Genomic DNA, 24691 nt, shown 5'->3' with positions numbered 1-24691 from the left:
AAGAAAAGTGGGCCCGGCACAAATAATTGTTCAAACGGACGTAAGAAATGTACCAGTTCAAAGGCAAAAAAAAGTTGGGTTTAAAACGTTTTGTCACAAGCCTGCAGAATTGTTTACAAATAAAAACGATATAATAATGAAAAATTGGTTTAAGTATGAAGAGTGTGTGCCTCAGAAACAGAGGGAGGCGATGCAAAGGTCGCGAATGGTAGGTTAGAGGGGTCCCTGCCATGTTGGCCTCTTTAGAAACAGAAGTGATTACTTTCCCTTGCTGCTCTGTGAAATAGAATCCCCCGAACGCACCCTTCACCCACACCAGAGCCCTCAGCCTCAATCTGACCCTGTGAAGAGTTAAAAGAATTAGCCCCAGCCACGGGAGGTGACATCTTACAACCACTCCCCATCATTAGCTCAACTGGCCTCCTCCAAAGCTGCCAGCTCCCTGAAACCCAGCTACTTAAGTCATCATTAGGAAATATTTGAAACAATCCTGTGACTTCAGTTTGCATGACCTCACCTCTAGTAAACTTAATAGTAGCCCTAATAACACATACTTAATGTTAATACCCGGTCACCGAATTTATCTGGTTTAATAACATGCTTCTGAACCACAAAGAATGATCCTAACTACAGTAAAAATCTAAATGCTTACCAGGGGAGCAATTATATTCTACCCCCTAGGAACACAACCTTTCTTCAATTCTTTCCAATTTGTTTGTTGTCTATTAAATGCTAATAAAATGCTATTAAAAAAATGAAAATTGACTAAATCAAGATGCACTCCACCTTCTCAGGAGCCACGTTCTGAGTCAAATAAAGGTCTCCACAGCAAATATCAATGCATCCAGGGCAGCTTGTCTTTCCGGCTTAGAGCACTTAACATTGACATTCATCTGTTCTCACTGTTTGTCCAATAGAATTGGACCTTATTTTTCATGCTTCAGTCAACCCTGCTGTACAAGATTCTGTTTTAAGGTCAGCTGCTTCACAGAAGATTACTGCATTGAAGCTTGTGCTTTATCTGACTCTCAGAGAACTCAAGGCGTCTAGGCCTGCAGAGACTGAAGGAAAGCAGATGGACAGTATCCACTCTACCTGCCCTTAGCAGACAACTTAAGGCAGAAGTGGAAGGAGTTGACACTGGGGTCACGCTTTCCACCAGTACCCACCTTTAGCTGGGAACAGAAATTACATGTCCTCATCACCTACCTTCAGCCTGGACTGGATGGAGTTGTTCCGCTGCACCTCTCTCTTTCGATAGTGACTGAGCCCCTCCAGCTGATCCGGGCGGTAAAACATTCCTGAAGCCCATTTCAAAGCCGCTCCGCGTGCAAGCTTCTCCGCTTTCTCCAGCTCTGGCCACTCCTCACCTATAGACAAAGCGAGAAGGGATCAGAAAGTGTTGTGCCCCCATGAGATCTGTTCTACTACCCTGTATATCCTCTATGATCTTTCCTCTCTGCTTATCTACTTCAACATCCACTCATCATGCAACCCCAGCAACATACCAAGCGGGCAAGAGGGGAGCATGCCTCATCTTTCCTTAAACTGCACTGTGTCAAAGTTGATTTCAAAAAGGTGCAACCATCATACAACACAATACAATAGAATTTATTAACTCTGAAATTGAGACTATTCCCCCTTGAAATTGTTAAATAGGGACAGGATAAGGCCTTAGTTATATTTATTCTTCTTGCAAGAGTCCCAGATAATATTTTAAAGCATGGGTAATTCACTTCGTGTTTTTAAAAGTAAGAACATTTCCGAAAGGACAATACATTTTGAAAGAGAGATAATGTCTTCAACACATACTTTATCACCAGTTGGTAAAGCAGGAAAATAACAAGCACTGGCAAATCTAAAGGGTCAAGATGTGGCAAGCTGGAGTGATGGCCGTTTTTATTGCAAGCATGTGCTACCAAAAAGAAGAATGAATAAGAAAACATGGTACCACCTAAATGTGGTGATCATATTCTTGAAATAAAATTGTAAATTGTAAATTTAATGCGAAGAGTCGCATACAATTTTGATAGAACAATGCAGGTGACTCCCAACAAGCAGCTGTACTTAGAACAGATACACTAACTTTTGAGTTTTAATACATATTACAGACATCTATAATTTATATAGATGCAAAGAAAGGGAGCTATTTGCTATGATATACTGTAACCTGAAGATATAGCTTAAAACCACGTGGATGAGTAAAAAATCAAGTAATGGTAAAGCCAAGCAAGTCCTGCTTTAAAGTACCACAGCATGTAAACACCTGCATTGACAAATGTTGCTTACTTTCTTTACATACACAAGCGATTTATCACATAAAAGCCTTCCCTGCTGCATTTGCTAGTACTGGAAAAATGTACCAAAACAGGATTGTTTACTGTACAGCAGGCATACAGAAACTAAAGAAATGAATGTGACAAACAGTATGATGAGTAAATACACCTTTGAGGAGTAAAATAGTCCCATATGCATTCCAACAGAATCACTTTCCGGAAGGTGGAATTATACCGCAAATAGCCAATGGCATGAGGTGAGAGATTTCCTTTGGGTGCAGCCAAAGTCCACTTTTTGTAATCTCTAAAAAACCTGATAACAATGCGTCTTGCAAACAGCCCCCAGTCCAGTCAAGATAGACCTACTAAAAAAGGATAACAAATGGAAAACAAAAAGCATTGGCAAATAAGTATTGGCCCACTGTCCTAGCACTGAAGCACACTTATTTTAATACAGATGTGAATATATGATCAGACAAAATCACATGACACTCTGGACAAGAGAGACATTTGCTGAAGAAGGCTGACCCAATGCCCCATAATATATCCTAGGATGACCGGAAACAAAACGTGAAAGACTGTTAAACAGATTAGTGGATGAAGATTGCTGATTCAACCCGTTTATTTATTATTGTCTATAACATTTATTACATGAGAGTGGTGAAATATTTAAAGCTGTCTATATGCCACACCGAAAAATGTGTTCAGCATTTGTACCTTTAAGGTCATCTTTAAATCAGGCATCAGCAGAACACTCCATTGTGTCAGTAATGCAGTGTCCCTAGCATCCAAGCACCCTCTCTGGCAGGCTAGAGATGTGAAAGAGGGCAATCTTTTTTATGTTTACATGGCAAAAAAATTATATTTCCCAACATGCACATTCATGGTTCCTAGAGGCAACAGCCGGAATCTGTTGTTTCCGCAATGCCGATGCTTTGATGCTGGTTAGCTCACAGTTAAAAACACTACATGCCCTCAATGCACAGCTCGTGGCTACTATAAGACCTGAATCTGTTCTTCTTTATGTCTTGCCTACACAAGCACAAACTGTCTCGTCGGAGGATATGAAAAGACCTATTAAAGCTTACAGTGGGCTTACAGCCCGCCCATTGCTTACCAATGGATGGTGTGTTGCTCATTTGCTTGCTTTTTATTTGTTAGATTTTGTGGGCTTTCCTTTCTCTTCTTGTGGATGTCCCTCATCTATTACCTTATTACTTGTGTCTTTTCACTCCCTACTTTTCAGTTGCTACTTTTTTTCTTTTTGATTAAGCACTCCATGAGAGTGCATGTGTTTTCTAACTGTCTCTATTGAGTTCCTTTCTTTCCCCCTCTGCCTTGAAACGTGTTGCACTGTTGCCCTTGGGCTTTTCCACCGCACCCCCTTCCATGTTCTGCGTGTTTGCTTCTCCACCATGCTTTCTTGTTCATGTGCTGCTGCCCCCTCCCATTCGTCTACTCCCAATTGCACTCCCCTCTTGCTCTTTTTAGGTTGAGTATGGCAGCCCGCAAGCGCTGCTTTTCCGATGTGTTGGTATCTATGTGTGCTTTTAACAACGCCCATCTCATACCCATGACTTTCACTCGTTCGAGGGCTTGCCTTTCAAAATTCCTTTCATCACATTGGTAAACGCTTTATGTTTGTCCTGCCTTGGGGCGGTTTTGTTATCGCCTCGGGAAACGACCCTGTTACCTGGATAATTGCACGTTTGTCGATATGTTTGACAGTGAGCGAACTTCTTTTTTCTTTTGTGTCTCTCCTTCGCATTCACACTCCTGGCCGCCATGGCGGTTTGAATTGATTTGCTTATGTAAACTGTTTTACTTTTCATTTTCAATTTATGTCACCAGAAAAGTCCAGTTAGGAATTTATAACGCTAATAGCTCTAACTCAAGCCAACACGAGACCCATTGTATTGCAAATGCTTGTTTTTAAAGTTTCTAATCCACCTTGGATCTAAAAATAATAAATACAATGGTTCCCGCAGCATTTTGCAGACACGTATGCCTAAATATAGCAAGTACGTAGAATGGAAGCCCTGTATTTGACAAAATTATTTTTAACCAATGCAACATCATTGGCAAGCCTATAAACTAACCAGAAAACACAAGAAAGATGGAAGGGGTCAGCAGAAAATGGAGACATCACACAAAAGGATGTCTGTTCCCATTGTTTTAAATGTAGACATCACTGTCTACTGTTTTCCTTTGTTGCAGCCATGTTATGTAGTTCCCTCTTTCAATCATTCCGTCTCCTGGTCGATCAGTTATCCATTGGCAACTCATTAGAAACTTGGCATTTTGTCAATTAATAAATCTGTTTTCTGCTAAATACCATGTGGCTGCAGCTTAGCGCAAGGATGCAAGTTAGGGTACCAAAGTGTTCTAGAAATGAATGAATACATAAACAAGGGTAACACATCCCTTGTAACAGCAAAAGTCTCAACCTGGCCTCCAGTGGTAATAGGGACAGGTCATTGCAAGTCCAAATTACCAGGCTGCGGGATATGGCCTTCCTGCCACCTCCCATCTCTTTGTTTTCTGCCCAAAACGTCTTAAGATTAGATTGTCCAGGAGAGCGACTCTGGACTGCATCGGGGTGTATGAAGAAGTGGGGTCCTCTGTAGTTACCTTAGGCTGCGCTGAGTACCAGTGAGGTGAGTCACATTTTAAGTCCATTAACTCATTCTTTATGTTCTGAAGTTCCCAGTGCCTCTCCTGCATGGCTCAGGTCTGCAAATATGACAACCCATCACTGAACTTCAGAGATGCTCTTCACACACCTTTTGCATGACAGCTGGCCACTGAGATATACTGCCCATCTGCAGAGCTGCAGTCGCAGCACTCAGAGACCTCTTCATTCCAGGCCCTCTTGTAGGGAGGGAGCCAAGCGGTTTTTCAGATCCTCCGTCAGATCACAGATTGTTTTTCAAGCATCTCCTGCCCCAGAAAATTAAACAACAATGCCTCGACATTCTCCATCTCAGGAATAGGTGGGACTCTACTAGTAGCCTGGGTCTTGAATCTCTTGTCACATTTTCCACCAGCTCAACTTGCTATTCCAAAAGCAACATGAGAGACCCAGCCCAATCCTTAAAGCAGACATAACTCATGATGACTGTATGTTACCCTCCTGCTCTTTGGGTCGTACCTCTAGCTGTTACCTTGATTTCCAGTCCTGTAACCCTCTTTTTCCATTTTGCAACCTTTGTCTTCAAGTCCTCTAAGCTGATTTCTCCAGATGTTACCTTGCTTTCAACACTCTGTAATGAACTGCAAATCATTCGTTAGGTCCAATCGAAGAGTTAGATTCGGCAGATGGATGTCTTCCGGACATATGTGACGAGGATGTCTGTTTAGGCTAGAAAAGCTAGATTTCTAGATCATTCTTTGGAAGACATACTTGCGGTTTACCACCGTAGAGATCATCTCCCCTCAGTCCATATACTCCTCAGTTGTAACCTCTGGTAAGTCCTCTGGGGGTAATATCCCACCGATTCACCAGTCTCTCTAGTGGTCATTCAGCAGACAAGCTCTCAAGGCTAAACCCAGGCTGGTCCCAGCCTGGGCTCATCAATGTCCCCCAGCTCACGCCAATGCCACAGTGGCCTGGTGGCATCATACCGACCCATTGTATTTCTGGTTTGATGCAGGGCTATCTCTGTAGGCTGCATTGCAGTGCCTACTCTCAGATGTGCCGTGGCTTCACTCTGGAGCCTCTATATTCAGCCTACTGTGTGTCAAAGCCAGGATCTCAGGCTCCAGCCGCCCATGCTGGTGCCATCTTGGATTTATCTGTGAGCAGAATTTACTTTCTCTTTTTCCTGGCTCGAATCGCGTAGTCAATTTTTAGATCCACCCAGGTTTCAAGCCACCAGAACCAGCCCTACCGTGGGACCCGTGCTGAGGCATATCTACCAGAATGCAAACAATCTTACGTGATCACAAAGCAGAGTGAGTGGCAAATAAGGCATGCGCCAACACGAACTAAAGAGTTGCAAATACCAAGTATTAGGCACCATTCGTAATTGGCTCTGAACTTACTGTCCCCAAACTATACCACTGCAAAGCAGCGTTACTCATCCACCACTGAACGCCACCCACCACATATTATCTCATGACCAAAGCCAGCCTCTCAAGCTCAAAGTGCACACTACAGAGAAGTATCTCGTACACACAACCACTGTAGTAGCTACAACCCTCGGTGCAGTCGATGCACAGCTGAAACCCAGACTGCTTCCAGGTCCATAACGCAACTCACTCCATCTGCAGGGCATATACTTCCAGACCACTTAAGCACTTTGACATACATCACCTCAGTAACATGGTTCATACTCGAGTTGTATCAGTCATATTTCCTATCAATGCCACTTCCAGTCATGCTCCTTCAGTGATCAGCCACGCCAAGCCTTTGACAAGGGTCTATTTCATATCAGTGATACCTTATTAACAACAACCCCTCCCACACCCTACAGCCCTACTTCTCATCAAGGTACAAATGTAAAACTAAGCTGCAATGTATCCCTCTCTGTTCACAGCTCTTTAACCATCAGCTTCCACGCTCTTGTACAGCCTAGCAATGCCATCTTCCTTGTCAATAAGTAAGGTGCATAAACCCCCCCCTCCCTGCAAAAACTTCATAGCAAATGATTTTAAACTAGTCTAATCAGTATGCGTGTCAGAGATACTTTACTGATATCAAATCTCGATACTGCATTCTTCTAAAATCTCAAGAAAAGAGATTGGTCTTCGCTATTGTACAACTAGCTGTCCAGCTACCCAGGTTATCCAGTTTTCAATTCACAAGTCTGGTGAATCAAAACTCGCATTGCTTGAAAGAATGGATATTACTGAAAAAAATGAACGGCCTTTCCCAATGTCACTTTCACCTACATCTATACACATATGCTTTTCTCTAACAAAGGTCCCAAACAAGAACGTCACATTAATCTCACTAGAAACATTTTCCACTGCCATTCTCAAGGACTTAAGTGTTAACTAAGTTGGAACTCACTTTAAACAAAATAAATAAACAACAAACTATTGACCCTGGCGATACATATTCCTCAGATTTGTGAACTTGTTCATCAGAGAAATTCTTCAAGAAACAGTTTGCAAGGTCCACGCTGATCCCCACTGCTTTCTCAGTACGATTGATAACACTGTACTCTATGCCACCAATGCACCTCTACACCAGTGCACATGGTTGTGGCACTTTCGTACTCACAAAGAACAGGGAAACTGGATTATTTGTCTGGTTACATATTTTCCAGCACCAGAGTTTTATCAGGGCATAACGCCAGGCTCTGTATCAGCCAATGGTTACTGGGATATATCCTGGGTGAGTACTATCATTTTCCACAGCAGTCCCAGCACCTAGGTCCTCAACATGACTAGGTCCACATGAAAAAGGACACTCCAGGAGTGCTGTACGCCAGGGGGAAACCCTAGTGATCCTCTGAGGTATTTAAGTGGTTGATGAAGCTACTTCAGACAGCCAAAGTGGGATGAAGCAAACCTTCTAGCGCCATATACATGTATCCCACTAGGTCATGGGCGCTAGTGCAACTGTGTAGAGCAGGTGTTCAGGTGTCAGGCTGACAAGAAACAGCACAGGGGAAGAGGCTCTCACGGTAGACAACAGAGGCTTAGGGCTCCTCTGCAGTTCTCTGCTGATGATTGTAAGATCTGGTTGTCAGCCTGGCATAGCTGGTCTGCAAACCCCCTGGATAATGGGCAGACACTCACCACACTTCGGGCCTCCATGTAGGTGTCAGTCAGCGGGGCCTTGACTCTGTCTCCTTTATCAGGGTAAGTTGTATCCTCATTGGGTAGCAAAGCTCCGAGCTTCCAGGGACGGTGGCAGCAGCCTTCGCATACTGCCATGTTCAAAGGTTTAGACCCACCATTGTGGAAACAAACTCCAGGTACAAATCCTCTCAGGTGAATGGCGACCTCTTCTCAACATCAAAACCAATACAAAGTACTGAAGACAACGGACAACACATCTTGGACACTGGCAGGAAGCCACTGACCAGTTCCCATACAATGGAGGGAGATGAGAACAGCACCACAACATCTAACTTGAGGCGGGCTGTCGTAAGGCAGAACAATGCTTGCTCTGTATATGGCATGAAGGCAATTTTCAGCCAATGCTGTTTTTGGCCAGCTTCTGAGCTCGGTGTGAATTTCACTTGAGACCCCATGTGGGGGAAAAAATGTGTCTTCTTTCTTGGTGCTTGTTTTGCAAAAAACTATCAAAGCATGACAGCTGGCAAAGGGGAGTCTTCAGATTCCTTTTTTAAGAACATCGGCGAATTGGGCTCCCGTACATATGAAGGAAGTTATTTACATCAAATAGGAAAATGAAAAGAAAGGGAGCTACTGCTGTAAATAGAAAATTAAAGACGAGTTGGTCAAGAAGATGGAGATGTGCCATTCTCAAATCATTGGCTGGGGTTTAAGAATGAATAACATAAAGAGAGACCTGGATTGGAGCCAACGGACCGAACAGGTGATCTACAAGAGTCGGGGATGGCCTAAAAAAATTGAAAAGATCTGGACCCTCTGGGCTGAGCATAGAGGTTAATATAAGACACTAGGGAAGGGGCTAGGGGATGCCTGAGGCAAAGATTCACCTTCACAGAGGCCTCTCAGGGGTCGCAATTGGACCATATATGCCTTGATTACACAATATTGCTTACTTGCTGATTGTGACTGTGAGGAGGGACTTTATATCTCTACAATGCTTTACCCTATTGTTTCATTATGATGCCAAATGTGTAAGCTGAGCATTTGCTCAATAAAAATGTTTCTAAAAAAAAGAAAATGAATATAATAGAATACAATGGTCCTATTCCTAAAACATAGATCCATTCACACTGCTGTGTTCTGAGCCTTCCGCATGCGGTGAAGCTGAGTTGTAGGTAGGCAACAATAATGCATGGTGGCGCACAGCTGCTCAGGTCACCCATGCCCTGTGAGGACCGATCCAATAGCCAAAATATCCTTTGCTGTGTTAATTTGGAAACAGCAGGAGCCTACAACACCTGTGGTCTAATGGCTGAGGAACATATTGGCTTCCAAACCAATACCGAAATTCTTGACCTTTCCCAATCAGGTGATGTGTTGACCAAAGACGACAGGGCGAGAGGAGCTCTTTCAGGTTAAGTCTTCATTCCTCCCCACATATAATATTTTTTGTCTTAGATATTGGAGCAGTCAGAACTGTCTGCAGTTGATCAGCAGTAACTTCTTCCAGGACGTTTTTGGGAAGTGAGGTTATAAATGGGGCCTTATGACGATCTAACAGTTCCCTGTGCTACACATTAATTAAAAAAAATATATTAAATAACAGTCTTAGGGATATGTTCGACAGCAGGTGGAAGGTGGCACCCATATGAAGAACCTTACAGAAAGGTGAATCCTCTTGGAGATAAAGCACCACAGGTTCACTCTAAGTGACCTGTCTTTCAAAGAACGCGGCCTCTTCCTTTGCATAATGAACCGCCATTTTTCTCATGTCGAAATCGGAATAAGGATAAGCACATTGGCATAGCACAGTCTACGCTTGGTTATTATTAGAACTGCATAGGAAGGAAATTTAGAAAAGGTGAGTCTGGAGATTAATTTCAAATGCATCATAATGGATTTCATTCTGGTGCTCTGCTGTGCAGGTGTTTCTCAGCCAAATCTGCAGATGTTCAAGTCTACAGCTGCTAAAGGTGGCCTCATTGAATTAATTCAGAAGTAGATACTCAAGCCCAAGGGTCTAGTTGATTGGCAAGAAAAATGTTTTTTTGAAGACGTAAGAGCTCAGTTCCTCTTTACATTTTAAAAAGATGGGAAGACATTTCTAGTGAATCCAGGCAATCAATGGGCGTCCAGCGAGGGGATCTCTTACCGTTCCTAACATGCTCTTTTTTTTAGAAAGTCTACACTCCATCAAGAGTTTTCAAGCTGAATAACCCGTTTCTACTACGCCAAGAAAGAGGACACTGCGATACACCAGTATGTAGATGACAGAGGCTACCAACAGCATCACTGAAAATATTCCCTTAGCCAGTGGGATGCTAAAATAGCCGTTTTCCAAAACAAACTGACACAGCAACAGGGGAAGATGAAACGCCAATCACAAAGGTAGGGGAAGTTACATCACATGCATTTTGACCTCTTTGACATCACAGGAAGTAACACCACAAGATCTTTGAGTCTCGGTGACAGAAAAATAGAGGCTGCTGCATTTAAATAAACAGTATAACCAAAGGACCTTACACTAGATAATTGGTTACAATTGAAATATTAGTAATGTTAATCAAAGGGATTGCAAAGAAGACCAACGAGGTCACAAAAAGCTAACAGGAATAGCAATTGCTACCCGCAGTTTTTCGTAGCTGCTGCTTATGGCAACAACAGCAGAATCAGTAAATCACTGCTGCAAACATGCGTGGAAGCTCAGAATAAAACAATTGTCTGGCTTTAATTGAGGATATGTCAGTCTGACACGTCCCATCTCATATTCAGTTTCCCATCTCTTCGCTTGGAGCACTAGACATACCCCTGCCAGGCTAGCAAAGTGCTGTTTGCCCCATATAATCGATTAAAGTGTGTGCATCATGCCAAATCGAACTAAAGTCATCCATTAAGGACACATGCATTTTTCCACAGTCGTAGGCTAACAGCAAACAAAAGCACCAAGATCTGTTATCTGCAGCTGGGGTAGTTTATGTTGAGACAGTGTATGGTTTGTGAACAGGAACATTACCTCTGCACAGCACCAGCAATATTAAATATGAATCAAGCATCTCTTAAAACGAAGGAGGCTTCCAGTTAGGCAGACCTCTGGGAAAAGAGCATGGTTGCTCTGAGGATGGAAGAGATGTACCCAGGAAAAGAAAACTCTGGAATTTTAATACTAGGTCAGCTGTCAAATGTTCATAAAAGCACTGCAAGGGAGATTCCCCAGACAGCTGATGGGAAGGAAACATGGCCCAAACAATAGGGACACATGTGTAAGTGTTACTCAAGTGGCAATACTGTCCGCAATACATTCAGTACCAAGGAGGTAAGGGGACAAGGGACCTTTGTGTATGAATGAAGTGACTGACATCCCAGCTAACAAACCCACACTCCTGTTGGTGCCTGTCATTGTTTCAGAGGATGGGAAATTATGTAGTACCGCTACGGGGATCCAGGAGTTACTCGATAGATGATGCAGCAGGGTGAGGGTAAAACAAAGAGGCACCTCCGCCTTCTCAGCCAGCCAGTAAGATGCGTTGCATCTGTAACCTGTGCCAAGTGCAGTTCTGAACTGCTCCCCCAGCAAAGATAATTCTGTAGTCGAAATGCAAAGAGAGTCCATATTGGTTCTAAAGCAAGTCGGGATCTGTAAAAATTCAGAGGCCCCCTCTATCACTGGCACTAACTACCTCAAAGAGAGGTCAACAATAGAACATCAGAAGCGGAGCGGTGGTTTATTATCTATATAGCACTTTCTATATCCCTTGCAAGACCTAAAGCACTTTCTGAATGGTTGAGTAAGTTGTTACGACATTTGTTATGTATGGCTGGTAAGACGTTGTAAACTTAGAGAGGTCTATATGGGTATAATTTTGGTGTTGTGCACGTGTTCCAGAGCAGTGATCAAAACTTGGTGCGACTAACTTTTAGATGAATAAAAGCATACCTTCAGCGGCACAGAGTTGATTTGCATATGTCTACCATAGTTACCTTATTGGGTTTATATCCTCTGGTCGCCAGGTATGTCGATGTAAGGAACAGAATAGGTTCCATCTAGAAATGGCAGTGATACAACCACAGGATAATCTGAGACTCCAGAGTGGTAAGCGTATGAAGCCAACCTAAAAGCAGAGAAGGCTGGCCAAAGGATAACCAGATACATCACGGATGTATGTTTGTGAAGTTTGTCCAGAAGCAGACATGGATCGACCCAAGGATAATCAGAGATACGACACCAGGAGGTCTAATAGGCCACCCAGATGCAAAGATGACACAAGCAAGAGACAACCTTGATTGCTGTGTCTAGGATTAATGAATTCACCCAGAAACCATGAGGTGAAACCTACAAGAGTGCCTGCTGCTTTGGAACTAAACAAGAAGGGACTGTAATGATAGTCCTGTTGAAACAAGTAGTATTAGGATTTTAGAAGGTGGGATGTGAGTCACGGGGTGATGAGGATAGTTAGAGAAGAAAGGGGAAGGGATTCCTAAAAGCCTCAAACAGGGAAGGAGTCACAGGCAGTCGCCCTTAAATACTCCCCCTTTCACCTTAATAGCAGGGCTGTATGCTGTCAGGAGACATTAAGAAGGATGTGAAGACCCAGCCACATGACTGATATGACCAATCATGTCCCACCCCAACCATCGTCTCAGATGATGAGCAAGGGGGGGGGGGGGCGCGCTAGGGCAAGGCCTAAAATGGAAACCAGAAAAAAAAGGAACTAAGGAAAGAAAAAGTCCCACCACCATTGCAAGGGACCACATGAAATAAATGCACAAAGTCGGCTATAAAGGTCAGAAACTGGTTTACTGTTCAATACTAGAGTTTAATCGCCCGAAAAGCCCCGCTAGCTACAGCAGGTGATCATTTGCACGGATTTTGAGCTCTGCTATGTATAGGTGTCTGCCAGGGGGTGAAAACGTGAGGTGTTTCCTCTGCATCTTCTCTTCAATATAAGATGGAGGCTGCAGACAGATGAAGACAGGAAGTCGGGCAGGGTAAGGAAGTTTATTTACGAGGGCACAGTCTCTCCAATATTGTCCTAGGTCATCGGTTACTCCATGGCCAAACAGGTGTTCACCATGGAAAGACGTCTTAATGACATGGATTTCCATTCTAGAGGGAAGCCAGACCTATGTCGCCTGAAATGCACTCACTAAAAAGCCAGTTGTTCTCAGCCATATGGCTTTTTTTTTGCTGCGCAGTGGCCAATTAAAAGTAGCACAGTGCAGGTGGGCTGGAATCAATGATCACAAACAGTAATTACTTCCATCCACTGCATTCCAAGCTCCTAGGCCCAAAATGGGAACTAATATGGACAGACTGTGTTTACATGTCATGTACTGGAAAGGAATGAATCCTGTTTTGAGCTGCTCCGTGTGTACCTGTAATCAGGTTAGGCAGTCTCCAACCCAGGAGCACCTCCTTACCACTCGACCCAACTTAGAATTCGGCCCATAGAGGGATAACTACACTAATGTATGTTGGAATCTAGCTTTCCTTCTTGAACAATAGTTGCAACTTTCTTCTCATGCTCTTTGGGGAGCTGTAGTTGGTTCGCCTACTGTTCAACAGAGCCACAGAATTAATAAATAAAAAAAGAATACAATACATCAGACTGTGGATAACACAGTCTCCATATGTTTCCCCATTATTGTCAATGTTCCTACTCCCTCTATGAGGGATGAAATATTGACGCTGATTAACTTTTCTTCCCTGTCGTAAAGAGAATATTTTTCTAGTCCATGATATGGCATTAAAAGAGTATTTCCACTTCTGATTGGAGCGCTCCCCAGGAGCTGCATAAGCACCCTTTACTGCATCTTTGAAAGAAATGACAGACAGTACCTTTTCCACGCTTTACCTGATAATGACCAGGATATTAATACAGGTGTCGAAACATCAATGTTCTCAAGTAGACATAGGGTATACAGAGACTACCCTCCTAACAATGGGCTTATGTAGATTGCCTTCTATTAGAATGCTTGATGTGCAAGGTATTCCTTGTAATTTTGTACTTCAAATGCTTGAAATAATTTTTCTTCAACACATGCATCTATGTGTCTCACGTGCCTATTAAAAAGCAGACATCATGTAAAAGTCCCATTTACTTTATTGCATATTGTTTCGAAAAGATTATAAACTAAGCCTAATACACAATGATTTGGAGAGGACTTTTTCTCAAAATGAAATCCAGACACAACTTCTCACAGATCCGTTGTGGCTGAACTTTCATTAAAGTGAATAAACCATTAAAAGATTACCTATTTTGAGTCTCCTAAAATCAGCTATTGACTTATCAAATTTCAAGTAAGCACGGTTGGACCACTGCTGTTTGTTTATTTGCTGCTAATGTTGGAAAGCAAGTGTAGGGTTTGGAAGCAGATCAGAGATACTGAACACTGTACTGAGGTCTGAGAAGGTGAGATCTAACTTTGTACATTTAAAGCCATTAGGGCTTTTGCCTGTCGTTTCCGGTTAGCCTCCTTTTAGGTTGAAGATAAGCGCAACTGTCTGGTTTGTGAAAGACGTCAAGGGACAGTCTGAAAGATTCTCTGGGTATGCATTCTGCCAGTTGCATTCCATGGGCTTTGGGGTTTGTAACTCAGATTTTCTGGCTTTCTATTTGCTGGCTTTATTTGGTTTAGGCTGTCTACGTTCAGTTTGTCTCTCCCAAGAAGCAAAGTCTTTTCACACTACCTTTCGTTGTTTTCACCCAGGAATGCTCAATTCTATAAACAGGCCAGTAAATCTTGTCTGTATCTGGTCTCATTTGCTGTGCATTCAAAGACAGAGGTCAAATACCAGGCTCTGTCTTCCAGGAAACTTGGTGCTTACTTTTCTTTCTTTGACTTCAAAGTGGGAGGATTTATATGACAATCTTGCATACTGGGGTTAGGAAACGTTTTTTTCTAGCACGCAACAACAACTAAAAGAACTGTGTAAGTATTTCAGAATATATCAGAATTAGCAAAGCACAAATGAAGCACATTTTTCATTAATTCTGGAATGTGAAACAAATACTTTAATATTATAAAAACATATCAGTACACTAGGCGATGCTATTTCCACACACTGTAGGCCGTTGCACTGTATGCCACTGAAATATCTTGATGCACTCTATGTCAATGCCCTCTACACATGTCTACACCACTCTACTCTACGCCACTGCACTCTACTCTGCACCACTATACTCTACACCACTGAACTCTATGCCACTCTACTCTGCAGCATTCTATGCTAATGCAATCTACGCCACTGCACTCTACACCACTTTGCTGTGCATCACTCCACTCTATGCCACTTCACTCTGTAGCACTCCACTCTATGCCACTGCACTCTACGGCACTGTATTGTACTCTGCACCACTCTATTCTCTGCCACTCTATGCGACTACACTCTATGCCACTCTCCTCTACACCACTGCATCCTACTCCATTGTACTCTACATCACTCCACTCTATACCACTCCAACCTGCATCACTGCACTCTATGTCCCTGCACTCTATTATGCAACTCTCTTGTGAAGATTTGGGTGTACTATATGATATGGTTGTGGAAAGTTATAGTGCAGTGCAATCGCAAATACCATTTGAGTCCACTCAGGCTTGTTTACTTAATCTTAAGCTCAGACCTTGGTAGCTGTGAGCAGTTAGGCTTGGCAAAGGAACTTAGTGTAAAGCTTTTAACAGCACCAAAGAAAAAAAATAAGAAATTCATACAACGCAAAAGAAATCGGACACCAATTTATAAAAATAAATATTTTAATGAATTTTTAGAGACCTTGATGAACAAAATCCACCTAATGGTTCCAGAGATACATATTTTTAAAGATATTATCACTTCTAAATGCAACCACAAACAAGCATTGGTGCACACAAAGTTTGTAAGCCTTTGAAAAGTTTGAAAGAACTAGTTCGATTGTACTGCCCAGGTTGAGCGAACAATTCCGACTGGACAAAGGTCTAGGGGCCAGAGTGGATACTTTGGACAGTTACCAGGCCACCACAACGTTTTTAACCCCTTGCATGCCATGGACGTAATGGTTACATCCATGGCTGCGCCTGTGAGGCGTCATGGACCCAACCATTACGTCCATTTACCAGCCCTCAGGGGAAGCGCTAACGCTCCCTCCGAGGGCCACCCACCCTACCCCCCCCAGGTCAGGGCTGAAAGGGGAATTGCTTACCCTTCCACCCCGACTCCCCCCCAACCTCCCCAGTGGCGTCAGCACACGAAAGCGTGATTGCAGAAGAGAAATGCTCAGCATTTGGGAGGAGGGGGCCAGCAGAGACATGCTTGTCTCTGCAAGCATTTCTGCTGCCCGAGCGCAGTAGAAATGCCCATTAGACACCAGGGATTTTTGTTTTTTAAATGAACATAAGGGGAGCAGCCCCTTGGGCAAGGGCCACTCCCCAGTGGGGAAAAATAATATTTAGGCCATTTCTGCCCCCCCCCAGGGGCAGATCAGCCTAATATAATTAGGCCGATCTGCCCCCAGGGAGGCAAAAATCACTAGACACCAGGGAGGTTTTTTAAAAATTATCCTTACGCATTAGGGGAGCGGCCCCTTGGGCAAGGGTCGCTCCCCGGGAGGGCAAAATATTTTTAGGCCTTTTCTGCCTCCGGGGAGTCAGAAACCTCTAGACACCAGGGATAAATATATTTTTATTTACTTTATATTTTTATGTATGGGGAGCAAACCCCTAGACAAGGGTCGCTCCCATGGGGGGTAAATTGTATTTAGGCCATTTCTGCCCCCCTTAGGGGCAGATCAGCCTATTGTTGTTAGGCCAATCTGCCCCCAAAGGGTGCAGAAATCACTAGACACTGGGGATTGGTGAGTGTGTATGTGTGTGTTTTGTTTGGGGGGCTGCCCCTTGGGCAAGAGTCGCTCCCCATGGGGGCACATTACTGTTGGCCATATCTGCCCCCTTGGGGGCAGATCAGCCTATTTTTGGAAGGCCCATCTGCCCCAAGGGGGGCAGAAAGCCCACCAGACACCAAGGAAGAATTCTTTTCAAAATAAGAGGGTGTGGGTATGGCCATATCCCCACCCCAAATAAATGGGGCCAAAGTTTTTCTGCCCACCAGTGGGCAGATGGGGCAATTACCCCTGATCCACACCGGGGGGGGGGACAGAAAGTCTAATAGATGGCATGGAATTAAAAAAAAAAGTGGGGTGGTGGCTACCAACCAGTATGGGCCTGGTTATGCCCCCACCCCAACTGAAGGGGGTAACAGTCTTTCAGCTCTCCCCTGCACACTATAACATCTTATCCCACGGCAAGCAAGAAGACATTTGATTATTTTGGGTTTTGGTTTTACATTTGGACCATGAGAGCTTGATAACTCTCAAAATCGTCCCACTTGGAATGGTGAGGGCTGCACTTTTTTGACTTTGGGACTCTGCTATGTAGAAAAATCCACAAGACCCAGACACATCTGAAAACTAAACATCTGGTTAATTCCAGAGTGGTGTGCTTCACATGCACCTGCACCATTTTCTTACACACAATGCCCTGTAAACCTCCAACTTTGCTGGAAATCACACATTTTTCCCACATTTTTGTGATGGAACCTTCCGCCCATCATTGTCCCATCTATACCGATAAAAATTCTTCTGCACTTGTCAGCCTAAAAAAGTTTTTTTTTCAAACTGCCCTTTTGGACCCGATTTGGTTCCCCCTCAATTTCAACATGTTTTTGGCTCTTACATGTCACAGGCACTTGGCCCACCTACACAAGTGAGGTATCATTTTTACTGGGAGACTGAGGGGAACATTGGGTGGTAGGAAATTTGTCCTGGTGCAGTGATCCCACACAGAAATGTGGGAAAAAGTGATTTTTTTTAGCTAAATTTGAGGTTTGCTGAGGATTCTGAGTATGAAATAATTGGGGGATCCACACAAGTCACACCTCCCTGGACTCCCTTGGGTGTCTAATTTTCAGAATTGTCTGGGTTTGGTAGGTTTCCCTAGATGGCTGCTGAGCCCAGGACCAAAAAAGCAGGTTCCCCGCCCCCCAAAAAAAAACAGGTAGTTTTGTATTTGATCATTTTGATGTGCCCAGATAGTGTTGTGGGGCATTTCCTGTAGCGGGCACTAGGCCTGCCCACACAAGTGAGGTATCATTTTTATCGGGAGACTTGGGGGAGCGCTGGGTGGAAGGACATTTGTGGCTCCTCTCAGATTCCAGAACTTTCTGTCACCGAAATGTGAGGAGAAAGTGTTTTTTAGCCAAATTTTGAGGTTTGCAACAGATTCTGTGGAACAGAACCTGGTGAGAGCCCCACAAGTCACCCCATCTTGGATTCCCTTAGGTGTCTAGTTTTCAAAAATGCGCAGGTTTGGTAGGTTTCCCTAGGTGCCGGCTGAGTTAGAGGCCAAAATCCACAGGTAGGCACTTTGCAAACAAAACCTCTGTTTTCTTTGAGAAAATGTGATGTGTCCACGTTGTGTTTTGGGGCATTTCCTGTCACGGGCACTAGGCCTACCCACACAAGTGAGGTATAATTTTTATCGGAAGACTTGGGGGAACGCTGGGTGGAAGGAAATTTGTGGCTCCTCTAAGATTCCAGAACTTTCTGTCACTGAAATGTGAGGAGAAAGTGTTTTTTTGGCCACATTTTGAGGTTTGCAAAGGATTGTGGGTAACAGAACCTGGTCAGAGCCAAACAAGTCACCCCTTTGTGGATTCCCCTAGGTGTCTAGTTGTAAAAAATATGCAGGTTTGGTAGGTTTCCCTAGGTGCAGGCTGAGCTAGAGGCCAAAATCCACAGGTAGGCACTTTGCAAAAAACACCCCTGTTTTCTTTGGAAAAATGTGATGTGTCCATGTTGCGTTTCCTGTCGCAAGCATCAGGCCTACCCACGCAAGTGAGGTACCACTTCTATCGGGAGACTTGGGGGAACACAGAATAGCAAAACAAGTGTTATTGCCCCATGTCTTTCTCTTAATTTTTTCCTTCCAAATGTAAGACTGTGTGTAAAAAAGACGTGTAATTGAGAAATGCCCTGTAATTCACATGTTAGTATGGGCCCCCCCGGGAATTCAGAGATGGTCGAATAACCATTGCTTCTCAACACCTTATCTTGTGCCCATTTTGGAAATACAAAGGTTTTCTTGATACCTATTTTTCACTCTTTAAATTTCAGCAAATGAATTGCTGTATACCCGATATAGAATGAAAACCCCTTGCAAGGTGCAGCTCATTTATTGGCTCTGGGTACCTAGGGTTATTGATGAACCTACAAGCCCTATATGTCCCCGCAACCAGAAGAGTCCAGCAGAGGTAATGGTATATTGCTTTCAAAAATCTGACATCGCAGGAAAAAGTTACAGAGTAAAACACTGAGAACAATGGTTGGTTTTTTCACCTCAATTTCAATATTTTTTTATTTCAGCTGTTATTTTCTGTAGGAAACCCTTGTAGGATCTACACAAATGACCCCTTGCTGCATTCATAATTTTGTCAGCTTTCTGGGATCCAGCATTGGTTTTACACCCATTTCTGTCACTAAGTGGAAGGAGGCTGAAAGCATAAAAAATAGCAAAAATGTGGTATGTCCCAGTAAAATGCAAAAATTGTGTTGAAAAATTGGGTTTTCTGATTCAAGTCTGCCTGTTCCTGAAAGCTGGGAAGATGGTGATTTTAGCACGGCAAACCCTTTGTTGATGCCATTTTCAGTGAAAAAATCACGAGGCTTCTTCTGCACCCCTTTTTTCCCTTTTTTTTCAAAAAACGAAATATTCGCTGTATTTTGGCTAATTTCTTGGTCTCTTTCAAGGGAACCCACAAAGTCTGGGTACCTCTAGAATCCCTAGGATGTTGGAAAAAAAGGATGCAAATTTGGTGTGGGTAGCTTATGTGGACAAAAGGTTATAAGGGCCTAAACACGAACTGCCCCAAATAGCCAAAAAAAAGGCTTGGCATCTGAGGAGGAAAAGGCCTGGCAGCAAAGGGGTTAAGGCAAGTTCCAAACGTTACAGAATGACTGTCATAGACATCAATGGAGTGGTACTGATGCTGAGGATACAGGCAAAAGATGCTCAAAGGATGTCCCGGTTGTGTTACGGTCAACAGGGGTGTCTTTGTGGTTGTTCCTTGGTCCACGGGTGCAGTAGGGCGACTTTGGGCACAGAGATCAGGTTCCCTTGAGGTCCTCTATGTTGCAGTAGAAGGCCAGCCAATGTTGGGCTACTGGTCTCCTTGCACCACAGCTAGGGTGAAGTCCTTAGGTGGGAGCTAGTGTCCCTTGAATGCGACAAATCTGATCTTGGACAGCACTCACGAGTTGGGTAGACTCTAGTGGAACTTTTGGCTAGCTCAGATTTGTCCCTTTTGGCCCCTGGCAACCTGTAGGAGCAAAACTTCTGTAGTTGCTACCAACTTGTTGGTTTGGGCTTCTTCAGCTCTTGTGTCCCTGGAGTTGGTTCCAGGAGATCAGCCAACTGATCCTTGGATCACTGCTTTGATCTGGGGCCAGGAAACAACTTTTCCCCAAGCAAGGAGCCACAGGCACAGTCCAAACTTCACTAGCTCAAAGCGCAGCAGTGCAGTCCTTCCAATGGTGCAGCTTGGTAGTCCTTCTTCAGTCCACTCTCCAAATCCAACATGATCTGAGGGGCACAGTGCCAGGGGTGCCATATTCAGCCCTGGAAGGAGCCCCGAGGGAACCATGTGGTCACTAACCAAGGGGCTACTGGGTGCCCTCCTTCCTAGTGATGTGCTTCCTGTGATGTGTGGCACCTGAGTGCAACATTCTTGCCCTTTTAAAGATGGCACAACTGTTCTTAGGTCGCCAGGATCTTGGTGGCCCACCCTAGAGGTGTGACTACCAGAAGATTACACTCCCACGGAAAAAAATGTTTGGGGACAGGTATTTTCTCTCTGGCTCTGTCTTTACTTTGTCTACAGGAACAAAGGCATTCTGCTCCAGGGTGTTATCACTACTTCCTTGACAAAAGAGGCTTCTCCTTTACTCTGCAGCAACTGCTGTTGTTCTTAAGCCTGGCAGTCTTCCACAGGTGGACAGAAAGCTGTCTGTGTGACAGGGCCTTTGTGAAGCTGCTAAGCTAGTTGGAGTACAGAGTGGCAATTTTCTAAAAGTTGCGAAACTTTTTTACATTAGATTCGACCTGGGCAACTGGTTGGGTGCAATGCCATGATTAACTTGATACATTGCATGATCCAGTTAGGTTGTTCCATTCAGAAGGTAGCCAGGCTGGGATGCCAACTGGTAAATCCCTGTTAGCCAATGGGGCTACTAACTTATCCCCCAAAGACAATTTGGAAGTGTTGCTTTTACGACATCTAAAAAATATATGTCCTACTTAACACCACATAGCCCCTTACCATAGGGGTCTATAGGCCTTCCTTGGGAAGGCTTACGTATATTGTTAAGAGAAAGAGTGACTTTGACATTGTTTTGAATGGCAAAGTCAAGCTGGCGGTGTAAACACTGTCCTTCCATTCTGCAGTGGCAGGCTGGGAGCTATTTTGTACTTCGTCACACACAGAGTGGCACAAGCAGTGCTGCAGTCTTGAGTGAATACTCTTCCTTACCCTGGGTATACTATAGACTTATAAGTAAGCCAGTCCTTGCCAATTGGGTATAGCCAATTTGACATGTAATTTGTTTTGGGTTCGAAAACTGCCACTGAGGTCTGGTTAGCAAACCGCAGTGCATTCTCAGAGTTGAAAAACCAGCATCAGTCCAAAAATGTGGGGGGCAAACATGCAAAAAGAGGCATTTCCTTACAACTCTAAACTACACCACTGCATTCTACGATCCTGTACACCACTGAATTCTATGCTGCTGCACTCTATGTCACTACACTGCATGCCACAGCACTCTATGCCAATTTAATCTGCAAAACTCTATGCCAATGCACTGTACACCAGTCCACTCTACGCTACTCCACTGTCCGCTGTTCCGTGTGACTCTACTCTATGCCATTCCAATCTACAACACTCTACTCCACTCTTGACCATTCCATTCTACTCCACTCTCTTCTATGACACCAACTTAGCCATGTTGAACAGCAGCCACGCTGGAGTGCAACATGGCTAAAATACATTGGCAAAGCCAATAGCTTTTGCATAGCAAGAACTATTGACTTTGCCAACGCTTGTTTTCATTGTCACTATTTCTTCCCTTCGCTGGAATAAGCTGGAGTGCTCAGGAAGTGAGACAAACATAGCGTGGAAACATCCTGCCAAGCAGATCCTGTCCAAGCTTCCTGAGGGCACGACACAAGAAAACTTTCAAATGTGAGCCTGGCACCACCCACTTCAAAACCGGATAGAGTCAATGATGTTCCAAACCAAAAAAAGGAATAGTGGTATGCCACACCTGGTTCACAACAATAGTGTTGAAACATGTGGCTGACACAAGAGTGTCAGAAGAGTGTCTACATCTGGATCAAACAAAAGAGTGTTCTACACCTGATCCAGATAGAAGAGCGCTTTACACCTGATGCAGACAGAAGAGCGCTGCGCACCAGGTCCAAACAGAAGCGTGCTCCACACTTGGGACAGAAAGAAGAGAGCTCCACACCTGGGCCAAACAGAAGAGCCCTCCACACGTAGGCCTAACAGAAGAGCCCTCCACACCTGATTCAGATAGAAGAGCGCTGTACACCTAAACCACACAGAAAAATGCTCTACACCTGATCCAGACAGAAGTGCGCTACATTCCAGGACCAGACAGAAGTGCACTACATACCAGGGCCAGACCGAAGAGCGCTCCACATCTGGGCCTGACAGAAGAGCGCTCCACACCTGATCCAGACAGAAGTGCGCTGTACACCTGAACTTCACAAAAGAAACCTCCACACCTGGGCCTAACAGAACAGTGCTCTACACCTGACAGAAGAGGGCTCCACAGCTGATCCTGGTAGAAGAGGGCTTCACCTGGGTCTAACAGAAGAGTGCTCTACACCTGATAGAAGAGGGCTCCACACCTGAGCCAGATAAAAGAGCGCTGCACAGCTGGGCCAGACAAAGCCGTGCTTCAGCTTGGGACAGTCAGAACAGAACTCCACACCTGGGTCAGAGAAAACAGTTGTACGCCTGGGCCATACAGAACAGCGCTTCACACCTTGTGTAGACGTGCACTCACCTTGACCAGACAGAAGAGCACTCCCTGTCAGGTCCAGAAGGAAGAGCGCTCCATACCGGCGCCAGACAGAAGGTCGCTCAACCCCAAGTCTAGACAAGTGTCCTTCACACCAAAGATGTGTCCACACCTGAGTCAGGATACACTGAAAATCATATCCGACTTCTTGAAGAAAGGGAAAGTAGGGAAATATCAGGGATATCAAATGAAATCAAAGAAGCAGCGACGCAGAATATACGGCAAACCCGGGGCCCTCCATCTCACTGCAGAGGTACCTGTCTGGGGTCTCCCCGTCCCTTCGTGTATCCGGAACGAGCACAGCCCTGCTGGCATTGGTATTGCTTCGGGGTCCCAAAGCTCACTGAACCTTTTGTGGGGTAGAAGGAGGGCCCCTCTCACCTGCACTGCCGTCGCCACGGCTCCCCTCCTCTGCCGGCCCGCCGCCCGGGCTCCCCTCGGCAGACATGCCGCCCCCAGCAGCTCTCCGGACAGGCCAGGGGGATGGGCTGGGCGCAGACTGCGGCTTCCTCTGCTCACACAGCACTCCCGCATGCTGCAGCCAGGCTCACAGGATGCTGCTGGGAGAGGAAACCAGCCACGAGAGGGGAGGGCGGAGTGGGAGACAATGGGCACGGGAGAGCGGGGGCAGTGGGGGCGAGGTGACCGGGCACAGAAGAGACTGGGCCGACGAAGGACATGAAGCTATTCCAAGAGGGGTACACAGGGAGGTTTTGGGTGTGACAGGAAAACAGAATTGGGAACGCAGCGGGGCGGGGGTTTGCAGGAGGGCGGGGCCCGGGGTGGCAAAGGAAGGAAGAATGGGGCTAGGATAAAAGATAGCGGAGGGAGAGATTGAGAGAAACAAGGCGGCGGCAACAGAATAACAAGGTGACAGAAAGGGAAGCAAATTTAGAGGGAAGGGTTGGAGAGCCCGGCAGGGAAAAGAGAGGAACAGCGTGGGGAGGAGAGAGGGGGGACATGGAGAGGAAGCGCCACGGACAGTATGTGGGGCATGAGCCTAGAGGGGACTATGGCAGGGGCAGGAGAGAAGGACAATGGGGCAGGAGGGAGAGATATAATAAGGGCAGCCGAGCTGGAATGAGGAATAATAAGGATAGGTGAGGGGGCGGGAGTGTCAGGAAACAACGGCCGTAGAAAAGAGACCCAAAGAGACAATTATGGCCACACAGACAAAAAACAGAATGGGACGCAAGAGAGGACCGTTGACGGCAGGAGAGCTGGATAATGACAGGGACGATGGGAAAGGAAAGCAAGAGTGCGAAGCCTCTCTGGGTACTGGGGGCGTCACTGGCTGCGGAGCAGTATCTACAGTAGTTACTTACACTCACTCATAACTGGTGCCTCAGTATTCCAAGTGAATACATATCACCAGTGATTTAAATGGAGATCTAGAAGTGCAGGTACTCACTCTTTAGAGTATCTGTTTGCCACTGACAAGTGCCGATACTCTTCCGTTAAATGCACTGCAGCTGTGCAGCGTAATGCAGGTACTCCCCTTTTTACATCAAAGAAGTGCAGGTATTCAGTGCTGGA

General features: G+C 44.9%; 1 protein-coding gene across 1 annotated transcript in view; it reads right to left on the bottom strand.

Moving 5' to 3' along the window:
• Nucleotides 1–24137, bottom strand: part of EXOC3L1 (exocyst complex component 3 like 1) — a 123718-nt gene extending 99581 nt beyond the window's left edge. Inside the window, exons 1-2 of the mRNA XM_069217303.1 lie at nt 23537–24137; nt 1210–1370 (exon numbers count right to left, since the gene is read on the bottom strand). Of these exons, the coding sequence (XP_069073404.1) occupies nt 1210–1370; nt 23537–23603 (228 nt within the window). The 5' untranslated portion in view covers nt 23604–24137. The remainder of the gene's footprint in view (nt 1–1209; nt 1371–23536) is intronic.
• Nucleotides 24138–24691: the final 554 nt, after the last annotated feature.

The sequence above is a fragment of the Pleurodeles waltl genome, chromosome 12 (assembly GCF_031143425.1).
Source record: "Pleurodeles waltl isolate 20211129_DDA chromosome 12, aPleWal1.hap1.20221129, whole genome shotgun sequence".
NCBI classification, from domain to species: domain Eukaryota; kingdom Metazoa; phylum Chordata; class Amphibia; order Caudata; family Salamandridae; genus Pleurodeles; species Pleurodeles waltl.
This window is presented reverse-complemented; position numbering and strand designations above follow the sequence as displayed.